The following is a 27311-nucleotide window of genomic DNA, read 5'->3' as shown; positions in this document are numbered from 1 at the left end:
AAGTCGGGCAAAGGAGGATGACACGGATGATACGGAGGTCGGACAAAATAAAGTCGGGCGAAGAAGGATGAGACGGCCGATAAGGAGGTCGAGCAAGCGGACAAGATAAGGTCAGGCAAAGAAAGATAAGATGACAGACACGGAGGTCGGACAATAGGAAACGTCTGTTAATTGGTCGGGCGAAGAAATGTCTGTTAATTGGTCGCTTAATTAAGCGACCTGTTAATCGTCTAATCGATTGGCCGGTCATTTGGTCAGACAGTAGTTCAGTCGCTTAACTGGGCGACCAATGAATCGTCTGGACGAACGGTTGTTCAGCCGTTTGAAGGGACTGGATGGTGGTTGCTTGATTGGGCGACCGATGTGAGCCCGTCTCTGGGCCCATCGAGTGGCTAAGGGGTTTTTCGAGGCAGTCGATCGGCCTGCAGTCTGTCTAAAGTATGCTGGTCGGTTGAATAGTCGTTCGGGACCAGCCGTCCATTTAAGGAGGTAAGGTGCCCAGAGGCGGTCGGTTGAGCCAGTTGGGTTCTGTGACTGGTGGGAGCGGTTGGTAAAACAGTTAAAACACGTGTTAATGGAGGAGAAATTAGTGAGCGGTTGACGGCGGTTGCTGTAACCGAACAGATGACGGTTCCAAAACGTTTCTTTAGGGACTATTTAAATATCTGGATCTATTCTGGAAAGTCATCTTCAATCGACATCAAATTCAGTGGAATTTGTTTTGGGGATCACCATTTTACTTTTACAGTTTGTAGTATTTATTTTTTCTATTTTATTTATGTATCGTATGATGCTTAGGGATTCTTAATCTCAGGCATTTATTTTATCAAATTCGAAGATAATCTCTATTTTCGGATTTTACTTTTTATTGTTGAAAATTTGCATCAACAATTTGGCGAACACAATGGGAGAAAGGCAAGATTGCTGATCCTACATCAAGAGATAATTTTATACGACTGAGGTCCGGCCGAATCATCAGAAGGGCCCATATGGCAGGTTCACAACCCCAAGTATCTTCAACATCGGTGGGAGAAACAATTTCACCACCTGCTATGCCGAATGCAGGGAAGCACCACAAGTACCTGCCGATTGGGTGTCTTGTGTTCAACAATTGAACAATTAGCAAACTTTGGTCATGCAGAATATGTTGTGTGAGCAACAAAACCTCATGCAAAACATGCTAGATCAGGCTTTGTCAATGATTACTCTTCAATCTACCCAGTCACCGCCAGGGATGTCACAATCCAGATTACAAGCAAATTTTGCGGGGCCTTCATATGTAGATAACACTCTTCCAAGTGCCACTACTAGGGTTGACAGGGGAAATACTCCTCTAACATACCAAAATAATGTTCCACTGGGTGTCAGAGCCGAGCCAACCGTCCCCAGAGAAGAAAGATTGGGAGGTCAGGCTCATAATCTCATTCATGTTTACGACCATATTCCACCCATAGTGGATCCGGAAGACATTACTCAAGTCTTGCGGGTGCATTTCGGAATGAATCCTCAAACGGTGAATAGGCCTGCATATCAAAGGCCATTTCCAGAGAGAATCATCAATGAGCATTCTCTCCCGAGAAATTATAGGCCACCAGATTTTCACTCTTTCTCGGGGGAAGATGGAGCCTCAACCATTGAGCATGTGGGACGTTTCACGGCTCAACTAGGAGAAGTAGGCAATAATCCGTTTCACAAATTGCAGTTGTTCGGATTGTCGCTCACCAGAATAACTTTTTCCTGGTTTGCTAATCTTCCACCAGGACAATTGCAAACTTGAAGCGGCCTTTCATGCAAGGTTCTTTAATCTTTTTCCGATAGTCTCACTCACAGACCTCCTGGAAATCAGGCAAATGCCGGAGGAGTCCGCCTACCAATTCATAGAGCGGATACGACTAATGAAGGGACGTTGCCCGAAAATCATTGAGGAGAGCGAGATGACCAATTTGGTGGTCAGGAATATGCATACACGACTGCGGGAAGCTTTAACGGCCCACGACGTTCAAGATCTAGCCAGTTTAGCATCCAAGGCGGGGAGGTTAAAATCCCTTTTTAGAGAAAAGGATCACAACTTCCGTCAAATGGTCAGTGTCGATACAGAGATGTATGCACCAGACGACGAACAAGGGGAAGGTGCTGAAGAAATGGTGGCTGAAATTATAAACAACAAGCCCTATGTATGTTCCAAATTGAAGCCCCTTCCAGGGGCAAAAGAGCGGGAACAACCGACGTTTGATGCATCCAAAGCAGATGAAATCTTTGATATTCTACTAGTGGATGGGCAAATTCGCATACCGAAGGGGCAACGGTTAGCAACAAGGGAAGAGATAAAAGGAAGGTCATACTGTTAGTGGCATAATTCTTTTACGCATTACACTAACCAATGTACGCATTTCCCAAAGGAAATACGGAAGACTATCAAGGCAGGAAGGTTCAAATACGTGACAATAGGAGTAGAACAACAACCTTTCCCAAAAGTAACTACTGCAGCAGTGATCTCTGTGCGTTCTTCATAGAGCCCACAAAAGGATGATGAAGGAGACAACAAATGGAAGAAGCGCAAGCCAAAGGAACAAGAGTTTGACCAGGATGATAAGTTCACAATCTACGAAAATAGGGTGGCTGAAAAGTGGGACAAAAAGGATCACTCATTCGAAGTAGAGTTAAAGGATAAAATGGTAGTGCGAGATCGACCACCGCGCAAGCCACCACCAGCCCGCAATAAATGGAGGTCGGATCAGAGGCTAACGTGGCCTCGGATGATGGAGGTTGGATCTGAGGCTGACGTGGCCTCTCATGATAGAGTTCGGATATGAGGCTGACGTGGCCTCGGATAATGGAGGTCGGTTGAGAGACGGCCGATGGAAGGGTGAGAGAAGGGTTTTACATAAACCCCACGATGTGACATGAAACAATGTAATGATGGCACTGTACTACAAACTCCTAAACGTCACAAGAAATAACGCTTAGGAGTCGGGCGGGAGGAGGCAAGTTGTTGAGTAAGAAAAAAACCAATGTGCAGAGTTTTTGAGAATGGGCCTGAAAATGGTAGTAGGGTCTTAAATGAAGTCGGACAAAAGAGAATGAGACGGCCAATACGCAGGTTGGACAATATGAAGTCGGACTGAGACAGATGATACAGAGGTCGGACAAAATAAAATCGGGTGAAGAAGGATGAGACGGCCCATAAGGAGGTCGAACAAGTGGACAAGACAAGGTCAGACGAAGAAAGATGAGATGACAGACACGGAGGTCGAACAATAGGAAAAGTCTGTTAATTGGTCGGGCGAAGAAATGTCTGTTATTTATTTTTTATTTAAAAATATTAATTATACTTTTTAATCACTTTTTTTAAATTTATAATTTATAATTTTTTAAAAATATTAATTATACTTTTTAATCACTTTTTCAAATTTATAATTTATAATTTTTTTATTTTAATTAAATTATTTAATTATATTAATTTTAATTTATAAATTATAATTAATTTTATTAATAAATTTATTAATTACTTATAACTAAAATTCCAAGACTAACTTAAACGTGACAAATTAACAGCGGAGGAAGTACTTAATAGGGCTATGTCCGTGTTCTGTCGGTATCAATTATCATAAACAAAATTAATTAATTTCAATTTTTATATGATCATAATTAATAATGGAAAAGAAAAAATCAATATCAAAATTAATTATTATGATTTACCATAAATCGGAAAATCGACAATTTTCCTTTTTAAAATCTTCGCCGGTTTTCCGCCTACCGCCCCTGGTTTCATTGCACCGCCTAAGAACATTCGCGAAGCTTTTACCTCTCTCATAAGCTCGTCGGCGTATTTGTTGTATTCGAGCCGGAAAGATGAGCGCAGGGCAGCGGACGGTGGTGGCGAAGCCTGGCCGAAGCGACGACGTATTGGATGAAGCACAGCAGATTCGAATCTATAACGAGGTCCGAGCGCAGTTCGAGTCTCTCGCCCCAAAACGCCCAATCAAGCCTGATCGGAGCGAGCCTGGTGCTTTCTCGGACGCAGTTTCAGCTCCAGATGTAGAAGTTCCCGTCCCCGAGCTCGACAAGCTCCGATCTCTTCGAAATCAATCGCAAGTTCGATTCGATCTATTCGCGTTCCTTCGTGAGTAATATTTTTGTGATTTTTATGCTTTATTTAGTGTCTGGTTTTGATCAGGCGGTATTTCCTGAAACTAATCCGTCGGAGGCGGAGGAGTTTGTGGAGACTGAATACTACAAAGCACTGGATTCCATTGACAAACAGCATCATACAGTTGAGACTGCTAATTAATCAGTTTTTACTCAGCGCAGGACTCTGTTTGTTAAAATGTTTGACAATTCTCATTGCTTTGGTTGTTTATCAGACCGGAAGTGGATTCATAAAGGCAGGGATGGATCGCAACGCCGTCAATGGATATGAACTCCAAGTAAACGGTTTCCATGGAAAACAAACAGAAATGGCGTTCAAGAGCAATCCAGCAACCAATGACTGGACACCAAAACTTGAAGATCATCAGGTACGCTAAGAAATTAGCCAATCCTTTTTTATTCTGAAGTAAGCGTCGCATCAGATGTTAATTACGCTAGTTTTGGTTCCTAATTAGGTTGAATTCCTCTCCTCTAAGCCTGATAGGAGTGAAATTTCTTGAGTGAAGATCGATGTGCCCGTCCCTTCATACTCTCTTCTTCTTTCTCTGTGTGTGAGAAAATTCTGCATCATTGAACAGATGGCGGTGATGATTGTGATTTCAGTGTTTATAGGCAAAATAATAATCGATTTGGCAAAGATTGAACCTTTTTTTTTTTTTTTTTTTTTCTAATGGATACAATTTTTTTATTTTTACCAGTTGGATAACTGCTATTATACGAATTCTCCTGTTATAAAAAAAAATAAAAAAATAAGAAAAACTGTACAGCATTACATTGCCATAAAATATTTATTACAGGATATATGTTTTGTTAGAATATAGCACAGTATATGCTTATATATTGTGTATAATATATGTTGTAAGCATTTATTAGTATTTTTTTTTTTTTATTACATATGTTAGCATATTGTTAATGTACTGTGCTTTGGTTACATGTTGGGATTTAAGTTAAATTTAGATTAAGAATAATTTATTTAATTAATATTTTATTTATGATAAAATATATATAGTTAAAAATTAAAATATTTTAAATATTATATTTCAATAAAAAATATGTTGCCGAATAAAATTTCATATTATATAAATAAATATTTATTCATCATTAATAAAAATTAATTAAATATCCTACAAATGAATCCAGCCCATTACTGTTCCCTAATTGGATATGTTGTAACTTAAAAATTATTGATCCGATCCAGTCATATCGGATCCGCTTCCTTTGTAACTTTTTGTTTCACTCGTTTGTATGTGATCAATTTATGTGTTAGTTTAGCGAGATTGTTTAAAAAAATTTATTTTTTATTTAAGATATAAAAAATTATACAAGTAATATAAAAATAATAAATGTATATAATATATTAATTTTTATGAAAAATATATTAGTGAAAATTGTGAAAGAACAAACTTGAATCTCTTATTTGAATTGGTGCTCAATTACTTGCTAAATTGGGCTCCAACACCCCCCCCCCCCAACCAAATTCCCCCATTTTTTTTTTAGTAATACTGTTACTCCATTTTATTTTTTGAGTGGAATTTTTATGGTGTTTTTTATATTTTTGGTATTTTTTTTGTGTATTATATAATTTTAATTTTTTAGTACATGATATATAATTTTATATTTTAAAAAGTTGTATATAATTTTATTTTTTTTAAAAAATAATGTATACTTTTATTTTTTAAAAGTGATATAATTTTAGTTTTTGGAAAGTAATATATAATTTTATTTTTTAAATGTTAATTTTTATATATGTAATTTTTAAATAATTTATAAATTATATGTGTATGAATCTAATGTCAAAATAAATTAAAGTTGGGATATAATTTATAAATATGAAAAGTTATATAAAATAATATAAAAGAGGAATATATTGGGAATATATTTTTTAGAGTAAAAATTAAATTTTATGATTGGAATAAAATTAACGCATTTTTACTATAGCAACTGTAAAAATGGAATGGATTATTGGAGATGACCTTAAAGAGTAAGACCTTAAAGAGTAATGCAAACCTTTTACTCTCTGAATTCTGCAGTAATGTTTCTTGAAGTTACGTTTCCATGCATAACCTGCTTTGTTTAATTTTACCAATTTGGAATATTTTCTAGGTAGCTACAAATTGGAAAAAGAGTTCTATACTTCTAAATAGCGTTAAAATTATAAATTATAAAATTTAAAATGTAATTAAAATATAATTATTTTTTTAAAAAAAATATATAAATGATGTGAAATAGAATGAAAATGGAAAAAAATATTGGGAGTATCAATTTTTCTTAGAATATATCCTTACTTATTAGATTTATTTATTTATTTTTTTTTTTTATGTCCGATCGAACCTAATACCATGCAAATTAGGCTGATAGACAAGTAAGGTTTGAACCCATGATCGTGTCCAATTTTTACACCATCAGGCCATTTAATAGCCTTGTAACTATTAACAACCTTATGAGATTATTTATTACTCTCTTTGTCATTTAAGAATCTATCCATTTTTTTATTTTGATTTGTCTATAACAAAATATCTATTTCTTTTTTAGTAATTGTACTATCTACCTAATATTACAAATACCCTTTCAATTTACAATATACTAGCGGAATACCCGTGCTACGCACGGTGAGATCAACGAAAAAAATTATAATCATATATTTTTTATTTAATAGTAATTTCTTTATATTATATATATATATTTTATTTTAATCAATATAAAAAAATAAAATACTATCAATGAATTATACTATCTCCATAAATATTAAATTTTGTAGCATTTTATTTTTATTTCTTAATTGAATATAAAATTATAATATAATAGTATTACTTTTTATATTTTCTTTATAATCGTAATTACAAATAAAAATTATTTATCAATATATACATTGTAATTCTAGAATAAATTTATAACTTAAGTCTATGTTTTTTTTCAAACATATATATATGTGTTTATATAATTATTTAAAAAATTAGTAAAATATGCAATATAACCAAAATAATTTAATATTAAAATTTGGATAAAACATGCAATATAACCAAAATAATTTAATATTAAAATTTGGAATAAAACATGCAATATAACTAAAATGATTTAATGTTAAGATAACAATTTAATTTATTATGAACAAAATCAATTAAAAAATATATAAAAATTATACATATATTTGGATGTGTTTAGAATTTGATTGATTATGAAAATAAATTTATTATTCATATATTTGGATGTGTTTACAACTTAACAAATAAAATCAATTCCCCAAATAACTTAATTATAGTATTGTAACTCTATGTGATGAAAAAAAAATAATAAAAATAACATATAACTTAATACAAATTATGATCAATTTCTGATTTTTTTTTTCCTCTTTAACATTCATCTCTTTCTAAAGAAATTAAATACAAAATAAAAAAATAACCATAAGTAAATTCGAAATTTCAATTTCAAAGTGAAAAAAAATTATAATTCTTACTCTGCGCCACATCAAAATAAACAATTTAAAGAATAACAAAAAAAACTATAATCAATAAAAAAGTATCAGAACAATTGTAAAAAATTGAGAGAATATGAAAAGAAAATAAGAAAATAGTGAAAAATAAAATGAAAATTTTAGGAAATTGCGGTAAAAATTAATTTTCTCATTAACACTCAGTTAAAAAACTATTTAAAACCAAATTTTGAGAAAATCGTAAAACCACCTCATTTATTGATAAAGAGTTAAAACAATAAAACAAAATTAAAAAAATGAAAAAAATAATAAAAATAACATATAACTTAATACAAATTATGATCAATTTCTGATTTTTTTTCCTTCTTTAACATTCATTTCTTTATGAAGAAATTAAATATAAAATAAAAAAAATAACTATAAATAAATTCAAATTTTCAATTTCAATATTAATAAAGAAGAATAGCAAAATAATTCAATATTATCAATAAAAAAAATATTTATTACAAAATTGGATAACTTATTATATTAAATATAGATAAAATATTTTTAAAAAAAATTCCTACAGTGGATTGTAAAAGAACAACATGTAAATTTAAAAACTTACTTCAAGAAGACGGACTTATGCTCGTAGTAGAAAATTTTTGTCAAAATGGCTCAAAAATTATATAAAAGTTCAAAAAAAAAATTAATTAATAAAAATGAATATGAATCAAATAATAATAAAATATAACAACTTGAAGAAGTAAAAGTTTCAAAGAACAACACCCTCTCGTGAAGGAAAAAAAACCTTGCACACCCTGTAAAGCTTGCCTGAAGAATTTTTGTAAAACTTGCCTGAAAAAATAAATGAAGAACACCCTGTAAAATTTGAAAAAAAAAAAAAAAAAACACCCTGAAGAAATTTTCTTATCCGAATGGCAATCTTCTCTAATAAAAAAAAAAGTTTATGTTGCCCGAAAAATAACACCCTTGCGTTGCCTGAAAAAAAAAAAAAAAAAGACAAAACGTTGTAAAAATTTGCCTGAAGAAATAAAAGGAGAACACGTTGTAAAACTTGCCTGAAGAAATAAAAGAAGGACACTTGTAAAACTTGCCTGAAGAAAAAAAAGTCCTAAATAAACTTGCCTAGGAGAACACACCGTAAAACTTGCCTGAAGAAATAAAATGAGGACACCTGTAAAACTTAACTTGCCCGAATAAAAAAAAAGAAGAACACCCTATAAAACTTGCTTGAAGAAATTTTCTTCTCCGGATGGCAATCTTCTCCGATAAAATAAATAAAGTTTCTGTTGCCTAAGAACACACCCTTGCCTTGTGGATAAGAAAAAAAAAAAAAATTACACTTCCTTCACATGTTTCTTGGCACCAACAGATGAATGATGCTGAACGGATTGTATATCTATATATATATAAAAAAATCAGTTTTATCTTTTGAGTTGTTATATATATATATAATTACACAAATGTCATTACTTTTATATCATACAATACTAATAGGATTAATTTAGTTTTTTTACCTTTATTTTTACTTTATCTCAATATAAAACTAATATTTTTAAAATTTTATGTAAAAAATAAATAGATATATAGATATGGGACGGAGTTTGTAGAACAAGGAAATGGAAGTTGTGGAATGGTTAAAATGGTACAACATACAATAAATGACATAATTAATGTCTGAAAAAATGAGTGGCATTTGGATCTGGGTATTAATGTCCTTGTATACTTAAAATGCCTATTTACAATAAGACATCAATTTATTTATTTTTTATGCATAATTTAATTTAAAGTAAAAATTTACACAATAAAAATGAAACAAAAAATATTTTGCACATTAAATATATTAAAATATAATGTGATTTTTATATAATTTACCTATATTTTATACTGTGATATTTTAATGTGGAATGTGATATGTGTTTTCAATTAATATTGTATAATTTTACCATTGTTCAGAATCAATTTTTATATTACCATCCTAATCCATATCTGATTTATAACAGTCAAAGAGGCCCTAATTATTGTCGGAATATTTGTGCAAATTGATTAAAATACATAATTGTAACAACAAAAAAATTGTCCAAATTAAAATAATTGTATATAGTTATGTCAGTCTCATTGTTCCATCCACCAGTTATGGCACCAACACAAGATTATTGGGTTGTTGGTTTACATCATATTTAATTATATTATAGAATTAAATAAAATGTAACTATTAATTATTGTCAAATAAAATAAAAGTACTAGAACATATATATGTATGCATATGGCCATCATAATTTATTTGAATATGTTTCAATGTTATTATTGTGGGTTTGTTTTTAAGAGTGTTGAATAATTTATTCATCAAAATTATAAATAAATAAAAAAAAATTAAAGAATTATCAAGAATATAAGTCTCGAAAAATTAAATACGAGAATTTAGGAGAAATATATTTTATAGATTAGTATCATATATTCTCAGTTAATTTGTATTATTCCCTCCGTCCTGAAACTAAATATCAATTTGCTTTTTGCACGTAGTTTTAGAAATATTAGTATTATATTGGGATATAGTATGAATAAAGTAGAAATGACTAAAATAACCTTATTAGTATGTATGATATAAAGGTAATGACATTTGTGTAATATATTGTAAGTTGTAAGGGTATTTGTAATGTTAGGTAGATAGTACAATTACTAAAAAAAATGAATACTTTGTCATGGGACAGACTAAAATAGAAAAATAAATATTTGTTGGAGTACTATAATTATTATTTTAATTCCTTTGTATTTCGTCCAACATAAGTCAACTATTTAAAAATACATCTTTTTAATGATTAATTTGGGATGGTCATTAATTAGGTTGGGTTCATTGCTTTTGCCCTAATAATCCGTGATCATCATTTCAATCCAACGGTCAATATTTAATCATCCTCACATTTCAAATTTTTGTATAAATAAAAAATTATGAGGCATCTTCTATATGTATTTAGACTAAAAAAAAAGTCAGACCGTATTTAAAAATATATACATGTATCTCCCATTTGTTCGTGGAAAGTCAATTTTACGTAATATTATTGTTTTTAAATATTTTTTAGACCGCTTAATTAAAAAAAAATAAAAATCATTAGACTGATTTAAATAAAGTAATCCGTTTAATTTTTACATTATATAATTGATAATGAATATTGTTTCTTAAAAAAAAAATAATGTATTAACAAAATAAATTTAAAAAAATATGCCGAAACACACATCATCATAAAATGTAATTTACTAAAACACCCTTTATTGTTAGACAATAATTGACTTTATTGTTGTTTATTTATTTAAGCATTTTATTATAACAAGGAAATAAGCTACCCAAATAACACGACAGAAAAAACATGACACGTATGATGCTTAGTCAGCATTAATTATTCAGACTACACTCTGGCTTCGCTATAATATATATAAATTTTATTTTTTAAATTTTATTTTGATATATATAATAATATAAATATATTCATATACTTTTTGTTATCTAAAAGATTTTAAATTCATATACTTCCAAATTCAAACGAAAACAGTCACTTTGTACTTATTAATGAAATAAGATTTAAATAGATGCATTTGGCATTGTTGGCCACCGTTTACATACATATTTTTTGGAATTTTTTGTATTTGGTTTGTATTATTTATCAATATTTTTTTTTATTTTATAAAATATTACATTAAATATCAAAATTTTAAATACTAAAAAAAAAAATTCTATCTAAACATGGCCTAGTGTTTTGAAAAAGTTAGAAATATTAAAAAATTAAATTTGGGCTATAATATTTTATACAATAGAAAATAGGCATATAATATTATATATATTTTTTTAAAATAACATTAATAAATAATATTAAAATTTCTAAAAGTCTATATATAGAAATATATTTTAAGTTTAATTTGAACTTAATAGGCACGCAAGCAAATAAAGTTGCAGTGGTCACGTTATGAATCTCGAAACAGAACATTTTACTCTGCTTTTGGTGACCTTAGCATCTCCTAACTTATTTATTTATTTTATTATTATTATTATTATTATTATTATTATTTTACGCTCCAAATTTGTTGTTATTCTATTTTAATTTAATATGTACTAAAAAACAGAATTTTAAAAATTATTTAAATAAAAAGATAAGAATAAAATTATTGAATTATACTATCTTACAAATTTAGTTATTGCAATATTTCCCTGAAGGCTTTGTTCAATCCATTTGTTGAGATACAGTATACATATATGCATATAATATAAAGCCCTCTCGTCTTCTTCTAACAACTAACTTCATTTCTCCGGACAGCGAAGGACTACAGATTACTTCACCGGAGGTTTTCTGAGTTTCGCCATTTGACTGGTTGAATTTCGTGAGGACAACAAGGTAAGCGGAAATTTGTCTGAATTTGATTTCAGATTTTGTGCTTAATCATATATTTCGGTTGATCCGTAGGCGGTAATATTTATGTTAAGACCTAGATTATTACGATCTGATTTTTATTTTCGTTTTTGGATTTGGTAGATTTGATTCATCGGAGTTGAAGTAATGGCCGTTCCGACAGGAAGGCAGGGCGGAGACAGCCTGTTTCCGAGCACATCTTCGAATGTAAACAGCATAGTTTTTAAGACTTTATTCATTTTCCGGTAGATTTTTTCTGTCCAAATCGAACAATAAATTCGTTGTTTCAATTCTGCTCTTAAACAAAAAATTAAGCGAATCTGCTCCTCATTAGCTACTCTGCTCTGAATTAAGGATGTTTTACGTAATAAACAATCCTACATCTAAAGTCTAAACTGTCTTAATTCGAACAAACCTGATGGAAACCGATGATGTAATAATCGTGCAGGATGTAGAAGACTGGGGAGGAGGAACACGCCACTCTGTTGATGCTACAATCTGCGCGATCTTCTATGTGGCAATAATTGGTAATGCTTGCGTCGTTATTCGTTGCTTTGCTTGCAAGCGTATACTTCACTCACACACGACACATGTGGTCTACAGTACGATGTGGTTCTCGCTTAGACACACTTTAACTGCTATGATTGTTAGAATATTGCTTTGAGGACTTTGGTGGCTATATTACATATCTTCGTCTTCAAGGCATCATTGTTTTAGGGACTCGACATTGACATGATCATCTGTGTTTTTTAGGATGTTGAGTTTGGGATTGGAATTATAATTAATTTTTTTTAAAAAAATTATATAAAAGTATTGAAGTATTAAATATTATATTTTAATTTTTACTATTATTTTTAAGTATATCTTTGAATCTACGTTCAAATGCGTATGGATAAAGTTTTGCGTGCAAATTTGAAAAACCAAAAGTAGAATAGCAAATTTGAAATAAAAGGTAAATTTGATGTAGAATTACCAAACTAACCTTGTTTTAGTAAACGGTTACCAAACATTGAGCAAGACGGGCGTCTTGCAATTCGACCTTACCTAATTGACGGGTACATAACGGCGTTAACGGTCAATTTTAGTTATTTTTATACAGTTGAATCGGACAGGAACGCATCGATTTAATTAATTACTGAATATTAATTTATTTTTTATTTTTTATTTTACTGAATATTAATATATTATTTATTCAAATTAAAATTGTTACTGTTCTTCAGTTATATTCGCAATGATCATCCTCCTGATCGTGAAGCTTATGAGGGACATAGACGACGACGGCGATCCGACAGCAACGACGGAGCAGACAGCATTACTGCCTGCAGCAAAAGAAGAAATTGAGTACAGCTGGTACGGCAGCGCCGGCGGCGGCGGGGATTTAGAATCCGGCGGTGGCAGTACGTCTTCAATTACGTCATCGGACGACGACTTGTACGACGCTAAGATTTGTGTAATATGCTACGACGACCAACGGAGCTGCTTTTTTATTCCCTGCGGTCACTGCATCACGTGCCACTCATGTGCCCACAGGTACGTACCTTGCCCCGCCCTCCCCCTCTTCACATAAATTCGTCACTACCTCATTTGCTTATTTTCGTATATACTTAGATTTAAAGTCTTATAAAGTTAAGTAAAATGACAGTATTATGAAAAGGTTTATAGCAAAAAGAAAAAGTATGGTTTATTAGGAGGGTTTTTTTTCAATGTATTATTTATTTGTACAATTATTTTTCATTATAAAATACTGTTTTTTTTTTTTATTTATTTACAAAATATTACATCCATAACATACATGGATTATGAATGATGGATTAATTTAATTTATTTATTTTGGTGTTACTTAGGATTGTGACTGACGAAAACAAGAGCTGTCCCATATGCAGGACAGTTATCAACAATGTTACCAGGCTGCACATTTTGTAATTTTATTTATTTATTTTTTAATCCAATAATTTGGGAATTTTCTTGTACATAGGGTTTATTTTTATTATTTTAATTCCGGAGCTGTTATTTAGTGTAACAGTTTGTAGAGATGACAACAGATTGGATTGGGAGCAATTTTTGCTGCAGGCTTAGATTAAAAAATTGTTTGCAAGACTTGAGACTGTTGGTTGGATAGATTTAGTAAAATTAGTACAAAATTATAAATGTATATAAAATTAATATTATTAATAATTTAAGTTAGGTAAATTCAATTTTGCAGCAAACCCCACCAATCTATTATATATCCATACACATATATTATAGTTTATTGAATTATTGTTTTGTTACACTCGACAACTATATATGTTCAATATCCATAATTGTCGAATTATTTTGCTTTTGTCACTGTAAAGGTCTTTGATTTATGCAAACACAGTTGTGGGTTTTGAGTCCTGAATTCATATATAATTGAGAATGGTGGTTAATATAATTTGTAATTTTAATTGGATATTTATTGTATATTCAAGGTACGTTACCTTAGGGGCATAAAAAAACATATTATATAAAGTAAATAAAATAATTATATAGCTATTGATCATGATTTGTTTGTGGATGTATTGGCAAGCTCTTAGAATAGTTTGGCTTGTTACTATTTTTATTAAATATTGATTTTTGTAATATATATATAAATAGTAACAAAAATTGATTACAAATATATTAAAAGTTTAATTGAATAAAATAAAGTTTAGCTTCGTAGTAAAAAACTATTTCTTTGAATCCATAATGAGTTTGTGTTTGACATGGTGAAAATCATAAATTTTAGCTGCATTTACTTTAAATATATATATATATATATATATTCTATTATCTATCATCAAATATTACATTCAATTAACTGTTAAAGAAAAAAAATATCTTCAAATTTATACAATAAGTTATATACTTCCCCAATCTCGATCCAAAGTACCTTTTGAGTTTTGGTAATAGATTAATAAATAATAATACTTCTTCTATCCCATAACAAAGTATCCATTTTTCCATTTTAGTCCGTCCCATAACAAAGTATCCATTTTTCCATTTTAGTCCGTCCCATAACAAAGTATCTATTTCTTTTTTTTAGTAACTGTACTATATGTCTAACATTACAAATAACTTTACAACTTACAATATATTACACAAATATCATTACATTTATATCACATATACTAATAAGGTTATTTTAGTCATTTCTATTTTATTCCTACTATATCCTAATATAATACTAATATTTATAAAATTACGTACAAAAAATAAATGGATATTTACTTTTGGGACGGAGGGAGTAATATTTTATTGACTAACAAAAAATGTGTAAAATAAGTTTAGTATATTTTTTATGTATAAATTAATTATATAGGTAATACTATATTTGTACTTTAGCTCAAATTTAAAAATATTCTGGTATTAATGTGATTGTTTTTACTATAATAAAAAATGAATACTATCGAGTATCACATATAAAAATGGTAAAAGAATAATTTTGGTTTGAAAGTAAATAATATATTTTCAATTATTCATCAAAATTGGTAATTTATAGACTTTTCATTTCATACTAATTGGATATGTATCTCTAAAAATATTATGTAAAAATATATTTACAACTCAATTTTTTATTTTTTTTTTCAAACTCAAAATTAGAAAATAATTTTAAAACAAATGCTTCCTTTAAATATATTTTAGAAGATACTTAGATGGTAATTGTTTAGAGATTTGTTACTAATGATCAAATCACATGTTTTTTATTTTAAAAAATAAAATAAATTAAATGTTTATTTTAATAAATTTACATCAAAATTAAATTAAATTTGCGATCAAAATATTAAGTACACGAGCATTTATCTATATTAAATTAAATAATTTTTAAATTCAAACTTTTATTCTTTAAAACTCAAATTCCAAATAAAAATTCAAGTTTAAATTTGAAATATTTTTATAAATAATAATATTTATTTGATTGGGGTTTAATATTAATTTGAAATGAAGTAATTTAAATTTTTGTTTATATAATGGTACTATCAAATATTGTGAGAAAACTAATTTTGTATTTTTCTTAAAAATTATATCAAAAAATAATTTTAATTTTAATTTAAAATAACAAACACATTAATATTTTTTAACATAAAATATTTTTTGTTTATTTTTAATTTTATTTTTTAGTTGTCATCCGAATTTATTTAAATTTTAAAAGAAAAATACCAGTTTTTTATTTTTATTTTTTTTTATCATAAGTTTCTTTTAATCCACCTTTTTTACATTATTTTATAGGATAAGAAAGGAGTAATTATTTTATTACTAGATAATTTTATTTCAATCGTGAACGGAAAAGAAGCTAAGGGTAGATCCGGGATAATGACAGAAAAGGACATCTGTATTCAACTGAGGCTACGTGTCTGATTCTTATTGGATCACACGGTCAAGGATAGAATAGTCATTTCATTTATACGGCGAATAAAAAATATCTGAAAAATATCAGTAGCGTCCCTGCACTTTTTCCCATCAGTTTCACTTTCACCTGCGGTCACAACTACAAGTCCAAATCCATCATTTCTACTTCAATCTCTTGAAGCTTCACATCGAATCTGCCTTTCCTGCAGAAAGTTTCAGCTTAATCGTTTCCTGTTGGCGGAGAGCATGTTTGTTTTTGTATTTGCTCTTCGGTGATATGTATATTATATGTATGTGTGTATGTACAGGTTTGTAATTGTGGACTCGGCATACCGTTTCTGGAAATTGTCATCGATTAATCGAAGCTGGACATCCCAGGCGTGAATTTGAGAGCAGGCGATGGAAATCGGGTAAGGAAAATCAGTTGCGTGTTTTTAGTTTTTGAAATTGCTTCGAGTTCATCGCGTAATTTAGGTTAATTAATTATCCATGAAAACGACTTCGATGTTTGTTGTTGTTGTTGTCAGGAATTAGTCAGGAGTAATTGGATAAGGTAGGGCGACAGGAAATCGTGAGGGGGGAGGGGGAAAAGGATCACTAATAATGAATGTTCCTGAAAGTCGTAGCGAATTCGATCATTTTTCTGGCGCTTTCGCACTTCAGAAAGTATAAGAAGGACATTCCTCATCATTCACTTCAATTATTTGGATATAATTCGGCAAAACTTTCTGAAGATTCTGTGCTATTTTTGTACCGCAGGAGGATGAACTTTCTGGAGAAACCCATCCTATTCTCGACTACGCAATGCATTTGGCTTTTTATGCTGCGCTCACTGGTAAGTTAATTACCGAATCATCCATTCGATATCATGATTAGAAAAACCGTAATGATCGCTACTGTTGTCTTGAAGCATTGCTGGCTTCATCATGATTGCATCGATGAAAATACGTGTTATGTTTCTATGTGTATTTAGCTCAACCTGTTTGATCTATTGCCTTTCTAATATCGATCTTATTCTTGTTCTATCCAAATATGTTCAAAATCCTCGAACAACAATAATTGGTTGTGGTGGGGTTACTGGGGTAGATGCTGGGGCAGTATGGCTGTATGGGTAGTATGTCAATGTCCTTTTCATATAATTTGCAAAAACCACGACAAGCGATGCCCATCGAAAAATATCTTGAGTTTAAAATGGCATTATTGTTGTTCATGATATATTTAATCAATTTAGGTGATTTTTATTCTGCCCCTTAAAGCCCTGAAGAGGTAGAAGGATTTCAAAATTTTTACCTGCCTAAATATTTTGGATGTGTTTGGTTGTTGGTTTTATGTTGTTTTTGTACCAAGCAACCTACATAGAAATAATTTCTCACCCGAAAAAAAATATCATGCCAAACACTCTTTCGCATTTGAAATTTACTTTTTATTTCAAAACATACAATTTTCATTTTAAACACTGCATCACAAATCTGTTTGTTGTTTAAAAGAACCAGGGAGTGAATGGAACCTATCCTGTAAAGTAATTACAGTCGAATTCTACATAGAGAATTTAGAAGTTATAACAACATACCCTCGGTGAGACATCCTCGAATTTCAATTCCAAAACACACTCTTAAATCTGCCACTTGGTTTATTTGTTAAATGTAAATAGCACAGAGATATCGAATGTAAGTATGCAGTAGATTCTTTGTTGCAAATGTGATAGCACTCGTTGTATTCTCATTACATGTGGCCCTCGCAAACTATAACTTGCGCATTCTTTTAGCAACAAAATAAAGCTCCCGCACAACTCCGGATCCCATCAGAACTCCGAAAGTAAGCGTAATTGGACCAATCTTTCATGTTTCTTGTTGTGTCACTTGTAGAGGAGCTTAAAATTTTATATTTTTAGGTTTGTCGAACTGGTTCACAAAATTCTCATATTTACAGGGTGTTCATCTTGATTTTCCTCTAATTTCGTTACATATATACATACAGTTATATATATATGTATACATGTCTTTGTTGTGTGCTATGACATTCTTTAATTTTTGTGTCGAACCTCAGCAATCTTCTTGATGATCATAGCCTTGATCACGAAACTCTTGTGCAACTACGACGAGGAGGGGGGCAGCGGAGAAGCAGCCGCAGCAGAGGGGGCGACCGAGCAGAGTCGATTATTGCCGCCAAAGGAGGAGGCTGTGTACAGTAGCTACGGCACCAGCTGGAACGATCTAGAATCCGGCAGCACCTCATCCTCCGAGGATCTGTACGATGGAAAGATATGCGTGATATGCTACGACGAAAAAAGGAGCTGCTTCTTCGTTCCTTGTGGTCATTGCGTCGCTTGCCACACTTGCGCCAACAGGTAAACTCTAAACTCGCAATCGACTAGGTGATCTAAATGAGGCTCGGGTGTGGTCGGGAACTTATTGGAGCCGCGCCCGCGGACTATACTTTGTTTGCGGTTAAATGTTTGGACTCTACTAAGTGTTTGAAGATTATTTATGTTGTTGCAGGATTGTAAGAGAGGAGAACAAGAGCTGCCCAATATGCAGAGGAATTATTGACAAGGTAAGAAAATTATACATCCTTTGAAATTTGTGTGAATTCGAAAGAAAGATATATATGTGCATATAATAGTATTTAGTAGATTCTGTACATTGTTATTGTATTTGCTTAGACATCATTCTTCCATGATTTTTGTAAATGGCTGTACATTTTAAAATAATAGAAATCTATATATATATGTTCACACAATAATTTTTGCTAATACATCCACATAATTTCTCGTAAAAAAAAATTAAAAATACTAAAAAAAACACATCCTGAATAAATAAAAAAATAAAACAAAATGCATTAATATTTATTGTTAGTTCATTGTTATATGTGATTGTCAATTTTTGTAACGGACTATGTGACAATATTTGATTAATAAAAATAGAAAAGCCCATTATTGTAATGGACTTTAAGTGGACACTCTTTTTGCTCTTGTCCAAATATTAAAGCACAAAAAAGGCAGAGGGAATTTATAAATTAAATCACAAAAATATTTTGTTGATATGTGCTTGAAATTAAGCCTACAAATTTTTAACTATTCATTTATGTTTTTCTTTAAAAATATCAAGTAAAATACTCTTTCCTTTCGTTTGGGTGCAATATTGTTGTTTACTTTTTACACGTAGATTTTTTAATATAAGTATTATACTCCCTCCGTCCAGCTAGAAAGTATACATGTTTCTATTTTGGGACGTCCAATTACAAAGTAAACATTTCATTAAATATTTTACTTTTTTCCACAAATACCCATACTTTACATCACATCATTACTTTTATACCAAGAAGCAAAGGCAAAAATGTCATTACACTACTTTTAACTACCACTTTTTTTGTGGACGGAGGGAATAATAGATTGTAGTGAAAAAGACGAAAATACCCATATTAGATTTGTGTAATATAAAAGTAATGACATTTGTGTAATATAGTGTAAGTTGGAAGGATATTTATTATGTTAGTTACGTAGTACAAGAAAACGATAACCTTGTTTTGAGACGGACAAAAATAAAAAATAACAACCTTTCAATTGGACGGAGGGAATATTTATCTTTTATATTATATCAAAAGTCAATTTTATATTCAAAGTATTATATTTGCCACATATTTATAGCAAATGAAATAACTATTCAAATAAAGACGTATATAGAAAAGTCCGATTATTTTGTTGTTGTCTCTTAATTATTGAAATTTGTTTGGTTAATTATTGTTGAACATAAATTAAAAGTTGTTTGGTTGTTTCCAAATTCATTTATTTTGTTGAAGTGTCGTCAATTATTTTGACATTAAACATGTTGCAATATCACATACATAGATATAATTGTGTAGGAGAATCCCTATTTGTGTATTTATGGATTTGGTCGGCCTATGTTTAAAATCTCTTACTCATTCCGTCTAATTTATTATGAGTTTATTACTGTAGATACGGAAATTTAGGTAAAATGTGATTAGTAAGTAATTAAGAAGTGTATTAGTAAAAATAATTATAGTATAATAAAAATAATTGTGGAATAAGATTAAGATAACTAAATAGTTTAATTAAAATTAAAAAAATTATAAAATTTAAAATTTAAAATGAAATTAAAGTGTATAATTATATTTCCAAAAAAAGAATGAACAAATTATGTGGGACGGACGAAAATAGAAAATAGGGACAAATTATGTGGGAAAGAGGGAGTATTAATTTGTGTACCCTTTTATTGTTTGTGCTTCTCGAAACCACGTAAATTGTATTTTATTTTTTATTTTTAGCACTATTTTGAAATATTTGTGCTGCAAATGTAAAACATCTATTTAACTAAATCTCAAAACTAGTTTTACGTTTTGAATAGTAAAATTCTGAATTATAATAATTGATAAATATGAATTTATGTAATATTTTTAATATAATGTAGAATTTTAAAAAATAAATGCGACAAAAAATAAATGAATAATAAAATTGAATTAGAAACTCTCAAACAAATATATGTAATGAGCAAATATAGATGTCAAATTGGAGATGGTTTAATGAGACATGGACAGACCACCAATTTATGTACATACAACTTGCAAATAAATATATACAAAATAATAAATAAATAAATAAATAAATGTCAGGAATAATAAAAAATGTTGCAAATAAAAATATCATAATTATATTTTTATTTAAAAGATTTATTATTTTTAAAATTGGAGATGAATACTAAACTAATATGTGTACATATATATAATTCACTGTGATGAGGCTTACGGCAAATAAATTTCCATTTTGTAATTAATATTTTGGGTCTATCACTAATATATTTAATACACTTGCATTTTTTATTTTTTAGATATATATACTATTTATTTATGTAATTTGTTCATATTTTTTTAAAAATAAAAAATAAAAGAACAGTAATAGGATTAAAATAAAATTTATATTAAATTAAAATTAAATATAACTGAAATTATAATACTTGCACTCGCACGTAAAAATTAAAAAAAAAAAAACATATATGTTAATATAATTGAACTATAAAAAGAAAACCTTTAAATTTAAACAGCAATTATTTGTTCTTTAAAAAAAAAAAAAAAACCATAAAAAAAATATAATAATAGTAACTTTTTAACTTTAAACCCCATGGCCCATGCCTTGTGGTGTACGGATCGAAATCGACCGGTCATGTGGTAGTGGGAATAAAAAAACTGCTTCGTTTTGGATTTGTTAGGGTTTCGGGAATTTGGTATATTTGTTTTAAATTTCAAATTATGTTACCGTAAAATTGCTTGTAACTCTAATTTGATTTTAAATTTTTTGTATTTTAAAAATTATATTACTCTTTTATATTTTGAAAAATTTTGTATAAAACTCCAATTCCATGAAATTTTCGTTGTGTGTGATGGGATGATGATTTTTTATTCATATTTTTGCAATGACAGAGAGTGAAATGGAGATTTACAACGAGCTTCGAAACTACGTAGGAGTTTCATGTAACGTTTTTTTTAAAGTATAAAAGGTTCAATGCAATTTTTAAAATAAATAAGAGATTTGTAGTTTCGAAACTACAAGACAGTTATGGGTAAATTTGCTTTATATTAATAATATATCATACTCCTTTCGTCATGCAAATTTGTGTTCATTTGACCGGACACAAAAATTAATAAAAGTGAGTAATAATTGTTAATTTTTCTTTTTTATAGTACAAAATGTAATAATTTTTTACTTAAAAGAAAAACGAGAATACTTTTCGATGACAACTCAAAAAAAAAAGTGAGCATAGATTTGAATGACGGATGGAGTAATTTAATTTATGTTATATTTTTTTATAAAATATAATATTAAAAGAATATTTAAACTAAAATATAAATAAAAAAATACAATTTTAAATCAAAATCAAACAAATTCTTAACATCTATTAAATGTGAGTTTGATCTAAATAATTTCGTCGATCACAAAATGTATGCTCGCTGTGCTTGATACAATTTTTAATAAATATAATATTATATTAATTAATTATGATTTAAAGTGAATATTTTTTAAAAAATATTTGGGTGAATTAATGACTAGAGTGAAATTTTTTAATAATTTGAATGTATAAATAATTATAGCAATTTTATTAATAATTGCAACGTTGAATAATATAAATTAAAAAATGCATAAGAATTATGTATTATAAATAAAAATAAAAATATATATTTTTGTGTAGAAACAATGAAGACAGATATAGATTTAATGACAGTGAAAGGGTACTGCTTTTATATAACTCCACTAGTCTCCACTAAAAGAATATTTTTTATTTTTTTTGTTTGTCTTATTTAAAAGTGTTATTTTTTATTATAGTAAAAATATTTAAGCGTCAAATATCAAAATATCATTAATTTTTTACGTAAATTATAAATATATCATTACACACTTTCATTTGTCTATATTTAACTTGTACAAAAATCAAATTCAATGTAATATACTCCATCCGTCTCATATCTATATATCTATTTATTTTTTGCATTTTTAAAAATATTAGTATTATATTGGGATAAAGTAGAAATAAAGATAAAAATATTAAATTAATTCTATTAGTATTGTATGATATAAAGGTAATGACATTTGTGTAATATATTGTAAATTTGAAGGGTATTTGTAATGTTAGGTAGATAATACAAAAAAAATAGATAAATTATTATGAGACGAAGGAGTATATATTAGTGACACACTTACTCATATTTAACCCAAAAATATATTTTAAAGTAAAAATATAAAAGAAGCACACAAGATAATAATAATAATAATAATAATAATAAATAATGGGGTAATGACAATTTACTCTTTTATGTATATCTATCTATCAATTTACTTTTTTTTTTTTTTTTTTTTTTTGTATATTTTAGAATAATAATAGTTTAGACATAGATAATACAATTTTTAAAAAACAAAATAAAACAAAACAAATTCTTTTTTTTTTTTGTCCGTAAATTTGTATTTTTTTATGATTTTTTTTATAATGCTGTATAAATTTCATAAGTATGTGTTTTTTAAATGCAAAAGAACAATTATTAGAAAAATAAAATAGATAAATTAATTATAAACATACTAAATTGATAAAAAAAAATAATAATAATAAATAATTTTAAACAAATTAAAATGACAAAATTGATTGTAAAATAGTGTTCAAAATCAAGTGTGAACGGAATAATTTGAAACAGTCGAATGTGACTATTTAAATTTGAATGATTTGGAGTATTGTAAATTTTATTTTTAAAATAAATTAATTATACTCTGTTTCTTACATTGTTTATTTTATCAAAGCATATATGCCTTACTTTTGAACGTAAATATTAACCATTGATCTTATTTCCGATAATTTTACTTGTAATATAATAATAATATAAATATATATATATTCATTCCTACACCACCCGATTATTTCTTATGTCACATATAATTTTTATTTATTTGAAAAATCTTGTAAAATAGTCATATGTTACTGCTATAAAAATGTAGACACTAATTTTATAATAGTATATATTTTAAATATTTTATTATCAAATGAAAGTATATATTTTACAAAATATAACGTCTAATAATTAATACTCCGTCTCAATATAATAATCCTATTTACCATTTTTGTCTGTCCCAAAATAATAGTTTTATTTTCATAAATAATCATATCATTATAAAATTATCCTTACTTTTTTATTATTATTACACAATTATCATTACTTTTTACACTAATACATTCATAAGGGCAAAAAAATATTTTATCCGTACTTTTTACTTACTACCAATATAATATCAATATTTCTTCAATCTCGTGTCAAATACAACTCGGACTATAGTTCTTGGACTGATGGAGTATATTACTATTATTAAAATCCTCCAAAATTCTCATATAAGCAAAGCTAAATTTACAGTCAATTCATTAACATACAAAATAAAAAAAAAATAAATAAATAAATTGTATGTGGACATTATCAATCACGACATAAAAGACGACGTGCACGAATTGTATAAGTTTTGAAACTCTTAAAGGTGTGTTTGTTTTGGAAGTTTGAATTTTGAATAGTAAAATATTTAAATTAGAATAATTGTATGATATGATATAAATATGCGTTAATACGATATTTTGAATATAAAATTAATTTTTAGTATAATATAAAAAATAAAAAATAGGTGTTTAATTTAATATTTTTGGGAAAAAACTTTCCATTTACATGTTACAAGTAGAATTTTAAATATTGCAATTCATTTTCGGACATATTCAAATTTAAAATTAAATAGAATAATTATGAATGAAAAAAAAAAAAATGTTTAGCGTACATATATTTAATAAATTTTGTTTTAAATGGTATATTAAGTATTTATTTTTTAAAAATTCAAATAATAATTTTAAACTTTTAGAAACCTTTATGTAAATGGAGCATTAATAATTCATTAAAGTTGGAACCGTTCAAAGATTTATTGGCCCAAGATTGCAGTCCACTGAGGGAATCTTTTCCTTTGTATTGTATGGTCACTTTTATAAATATTATTATTATTATTATTATTATTATTATTCTTGTTATATTATTATTATTTTATTTATTCATATTAATAATATTAAAGTATAAACTAAAAATATTTTATTATTTATATATTAATTTTAATTTAATTAAATATATATGTCTCTATTTTTTTCTTTTATCTATTTCACTTTCATTGATACATTTTTATTTTTGTTAAAGTTTACTAAATCTAAATATATTTAATAAATATAAATTAATTTATCTACGTTTAAACTCTTATTTTTTTATAAAATTAATTTATCTTAATTATAAACAAATAAATAATTTTTATATTATTTAAAATTTTACTATCTACAAAATGATACTCCCTCCGTCCCATTGAAAGGTTAACATTTTCCATTTTCATTCGTTCCAAAACATGGTTTTCATTTTCTAATTTAGTAATTGTATTACCTACTTAACGTAATAAATACCCTTTCAACTTACAATATATTACATAAATGTCATTATTTTTATATTACACCTTACTCATAGGGGTATTTTTGTCTTTTTATTACAATACAATATAATACTAATATTCAAAAATCTACGTGCAAAAAGCAAACGCCACCCTTCCAACGGAACGAGGGGAGTATATATATTTCATGTATTTTATTGAAATATGGTATTTAGAATATTTAAACACATATTTCAAAAAATTTTAAATTAGATATATTAATTATTGTTCTAGAATTATTATCAATATTACTCGTATAAAAAATATAACAAAATAATATTATAATTTACTATTATTAACTAATTAAACCATTTTCCCTTATATAATGTCTCCTAAATGAATTGAACCAATCTGGGAGTATTATATAATATAAAAAAAATTAATATTTTATTTAAAATTGTTTATTACTTTGATTTATTCTTTATGTATGTGTATATTTATAATATTTACAGGAAATCGAATTTAGGCTTTATTCTTTCAATTTTATAATTTTATATATTTTTTCAAAAAACTTAATACTCTAAGTACATTCATTAGTTTTATACTTCATCTATTTGCCTCTAAGGGTCATATTTATCTTTTGCGTCATTGTATTTAATATTAAAAATATTTTTATATTTGTATAATTTTTTGTACAAATGTCATTCTATTAGCATTATAAGATACTAATAGAAGTATTATTACAATTTTTTTTTTATTTGTACTACGTTTTGATATAATAATTAATATTCAAATATCAACACGCAACAAGTAAATGAAACTCTTAAAATCGAATGGGATAATATACTTATACAATTTTTTATACTTTATATAATTTTTTTTCCCAACAATTTCACAGAACAAAAACACCATATTTTTTTGTTGGACCAGCTTATTTTTACATGCATTAATTTATCAAAGTGTTACTGTTAAACTAAATGAGAATGCATTTGACTAAAAATATGTATTTTAAATAATATTTCATATTAATTTTATTTCAAATAATTATTTCATATTAATTTTAATTCTTATTTTACACACTAAATATATTGAATTGGCCAAAATATTCTGAAGAAGTAAAAAATAAAAAAATAATCGTACCATTAGTTCTTAATTTTTTTGTTATTCTAATTAAATGATTTGGAATTAAACACCAAAAAGAAAGATTCTATTTATATATAGTATATATTTTTTGAAATGCTTTATATTATTCATTTCATCGATCGTAAATAACTAAATATATATATATATTATTACAAACTATCATATAAAAAAAAATCCTATTTATTTATTAAAATTTAAAAAATCACATAATTGGAATTACACGTTAGCATAATTGGAAAAGATAAATTTACATTAGTGGTCATCGTACTGCACAATCTCGACTACTACTTATCGATATGTAATAAAATCATCACGTGACCGACACGTGCTAAAATTTGAATAATTTCTGCCCATTTTCATGCACATCAAAATTATTTGGCCTTCTGTTTTATTGTCCTGTTCCAGAAACTTAATTTACTAATAATATTAATTAATCAATTAATTAATTATGCAAGAGAAAGAACGAGTGCGGTGGGGAGCACGCACGCCCACCTTGTGCCGCCACGAGCACGTGCCCACAACGCCACACGTCTTTCGCCACGTGTCCTCTACCGATAATAAAAAAGTACACGTAAGCAAAATAAAAATATCACAGCATAACAAAAAAAATAATAGAAGAAGTAATTATAAATTAGTAAGTGGACCCTATCTAACATAAATAAAATTAAATATTTTGTTCGAATTAGTTAGTAATTGTACGAAATTCTCGTTCCTAATATTATCTGGATGAGTAAACATTCCATAATCCCTTGTAAATAACAAGTGTGCTATTCAAGGTCCAGGACTCGGAGGTTCAGGACCTGGCTGGACTCAAACTCATATAATCAATTTCGGGGTTTTTTTTTATTTTTTATTTTGAGAAAAATTGGTTCGAAGTTGGTATTAAAATAATATTTAATGAGACGTTTTG

The 27311-nt window shown here is 28.0% G+C and overlaps 3 protein-coding genes across 4 annotated transcripts; all 3 read left to right on the top strand.

Annotated features, from left to right (window-relative positions):
* Positions 1 to 3735: 3735 nt before the first annotated feature.
* On the top strand, positions 3736 to 4786 carry LOC127258251 (uncharacterized). Its single transcript, XM_051285030.1, has 4 exons — positions 3736 to 4095; positions 4178 to 4273; positions 4365 to 4517; positions 4605 to 4786. Exons 1-4 carry the CDS (start codon positions 3853 to 3855, stop codon positions 4647 to 4649), a joined length of 537 nt encoding a protein of 178 aa, XP_051140987.1. The 5' UTR covers positions 3736 to 3852; the 3' UTR covers positions 4650 to 4786.
* A 6772-nt stretch (positions 4787 to 11558) lies between these two features.
* LOC127258354 (E3 ubiquitin-protein ligase APD2-like) lies at positions 11559 to 14197 on the top strand. The gene is made up of 6 exons (XM_051285160.1): positions 11559 to 11577; positions 11890 to 11967; positions 12106 to 12189; positions 12431 to 12509; positions 13203 to 13512; positions 13827 to 14197. Exons 3-6 carry the CDS (start codon positions 12130 to 12132, stop codon positions 13903 to 13905), a joined length of 528 nt encoding a protein of 175 aa, XP_051141117.1. The 5' UTR covers positions 11559 to 11577; positions 11890 to 11967; positions 12106 to 12129; the 3' UTR covers positions 13906 to 14197.
* A 2234-nt stretch (positions 14198 to 16431) lies between these two features.
* On the top strand, positions 16432 to 19080 carry LOC127257860 (E3 ubiquitin-protein ligase APD2-like). 2 transcript variants are annotated; one of them, XM_051284355.1, is made up of 5 exons: positions 16432 to 16739; positions 16857 to 16995; positions 17089 to 17164; positions 18397 to 18676; positions 18828 to 19080. In XM_051284355.1, the coding sequence occupies exons 2-5, from the start codon at positions 16933 to 16935 to the stop codon at positions 18904 to 18906; spliced, it is 498 nt and encodes a 165-aa protein (XP_051140312.1). In that variant the 5' UTR covers positions 16432 to 16739; positions 16857 to 16932; the 3' UTR covers positions 18907 to 19080. The 2 variants fall into 2 exon arrangements, with proteins under 2 accessions (XP_051140312.1, XP_051140310.1); XM_051284353.1 differs by having other exon boundaries at positions 18376 to 18676; positions 18828 to 19078.
* Positions 19081 to 27311: the final 8231 nt, after the last annotated feature.

The sequence above is a fragment of the Andrographis paniculata genome, unplaced genomic scaffold, assembly GCF_009805555.1.
Source record: "Andrographis paniculata isolate CXL003 unplaced genomic scaffold, ASM980555v1 Contig59END, whole genome shotgun sequence".
Taxonomy (NCBI): Eukaryota; Viridiplantae; Streptophyta; class Magnoliopsida; order Lamiales; family Acanthaceae; genus Andrographis; species Andrographis paniculata.
This window is presented reverse-complemented; position numbering and strand designations above follow the sequence as displayed.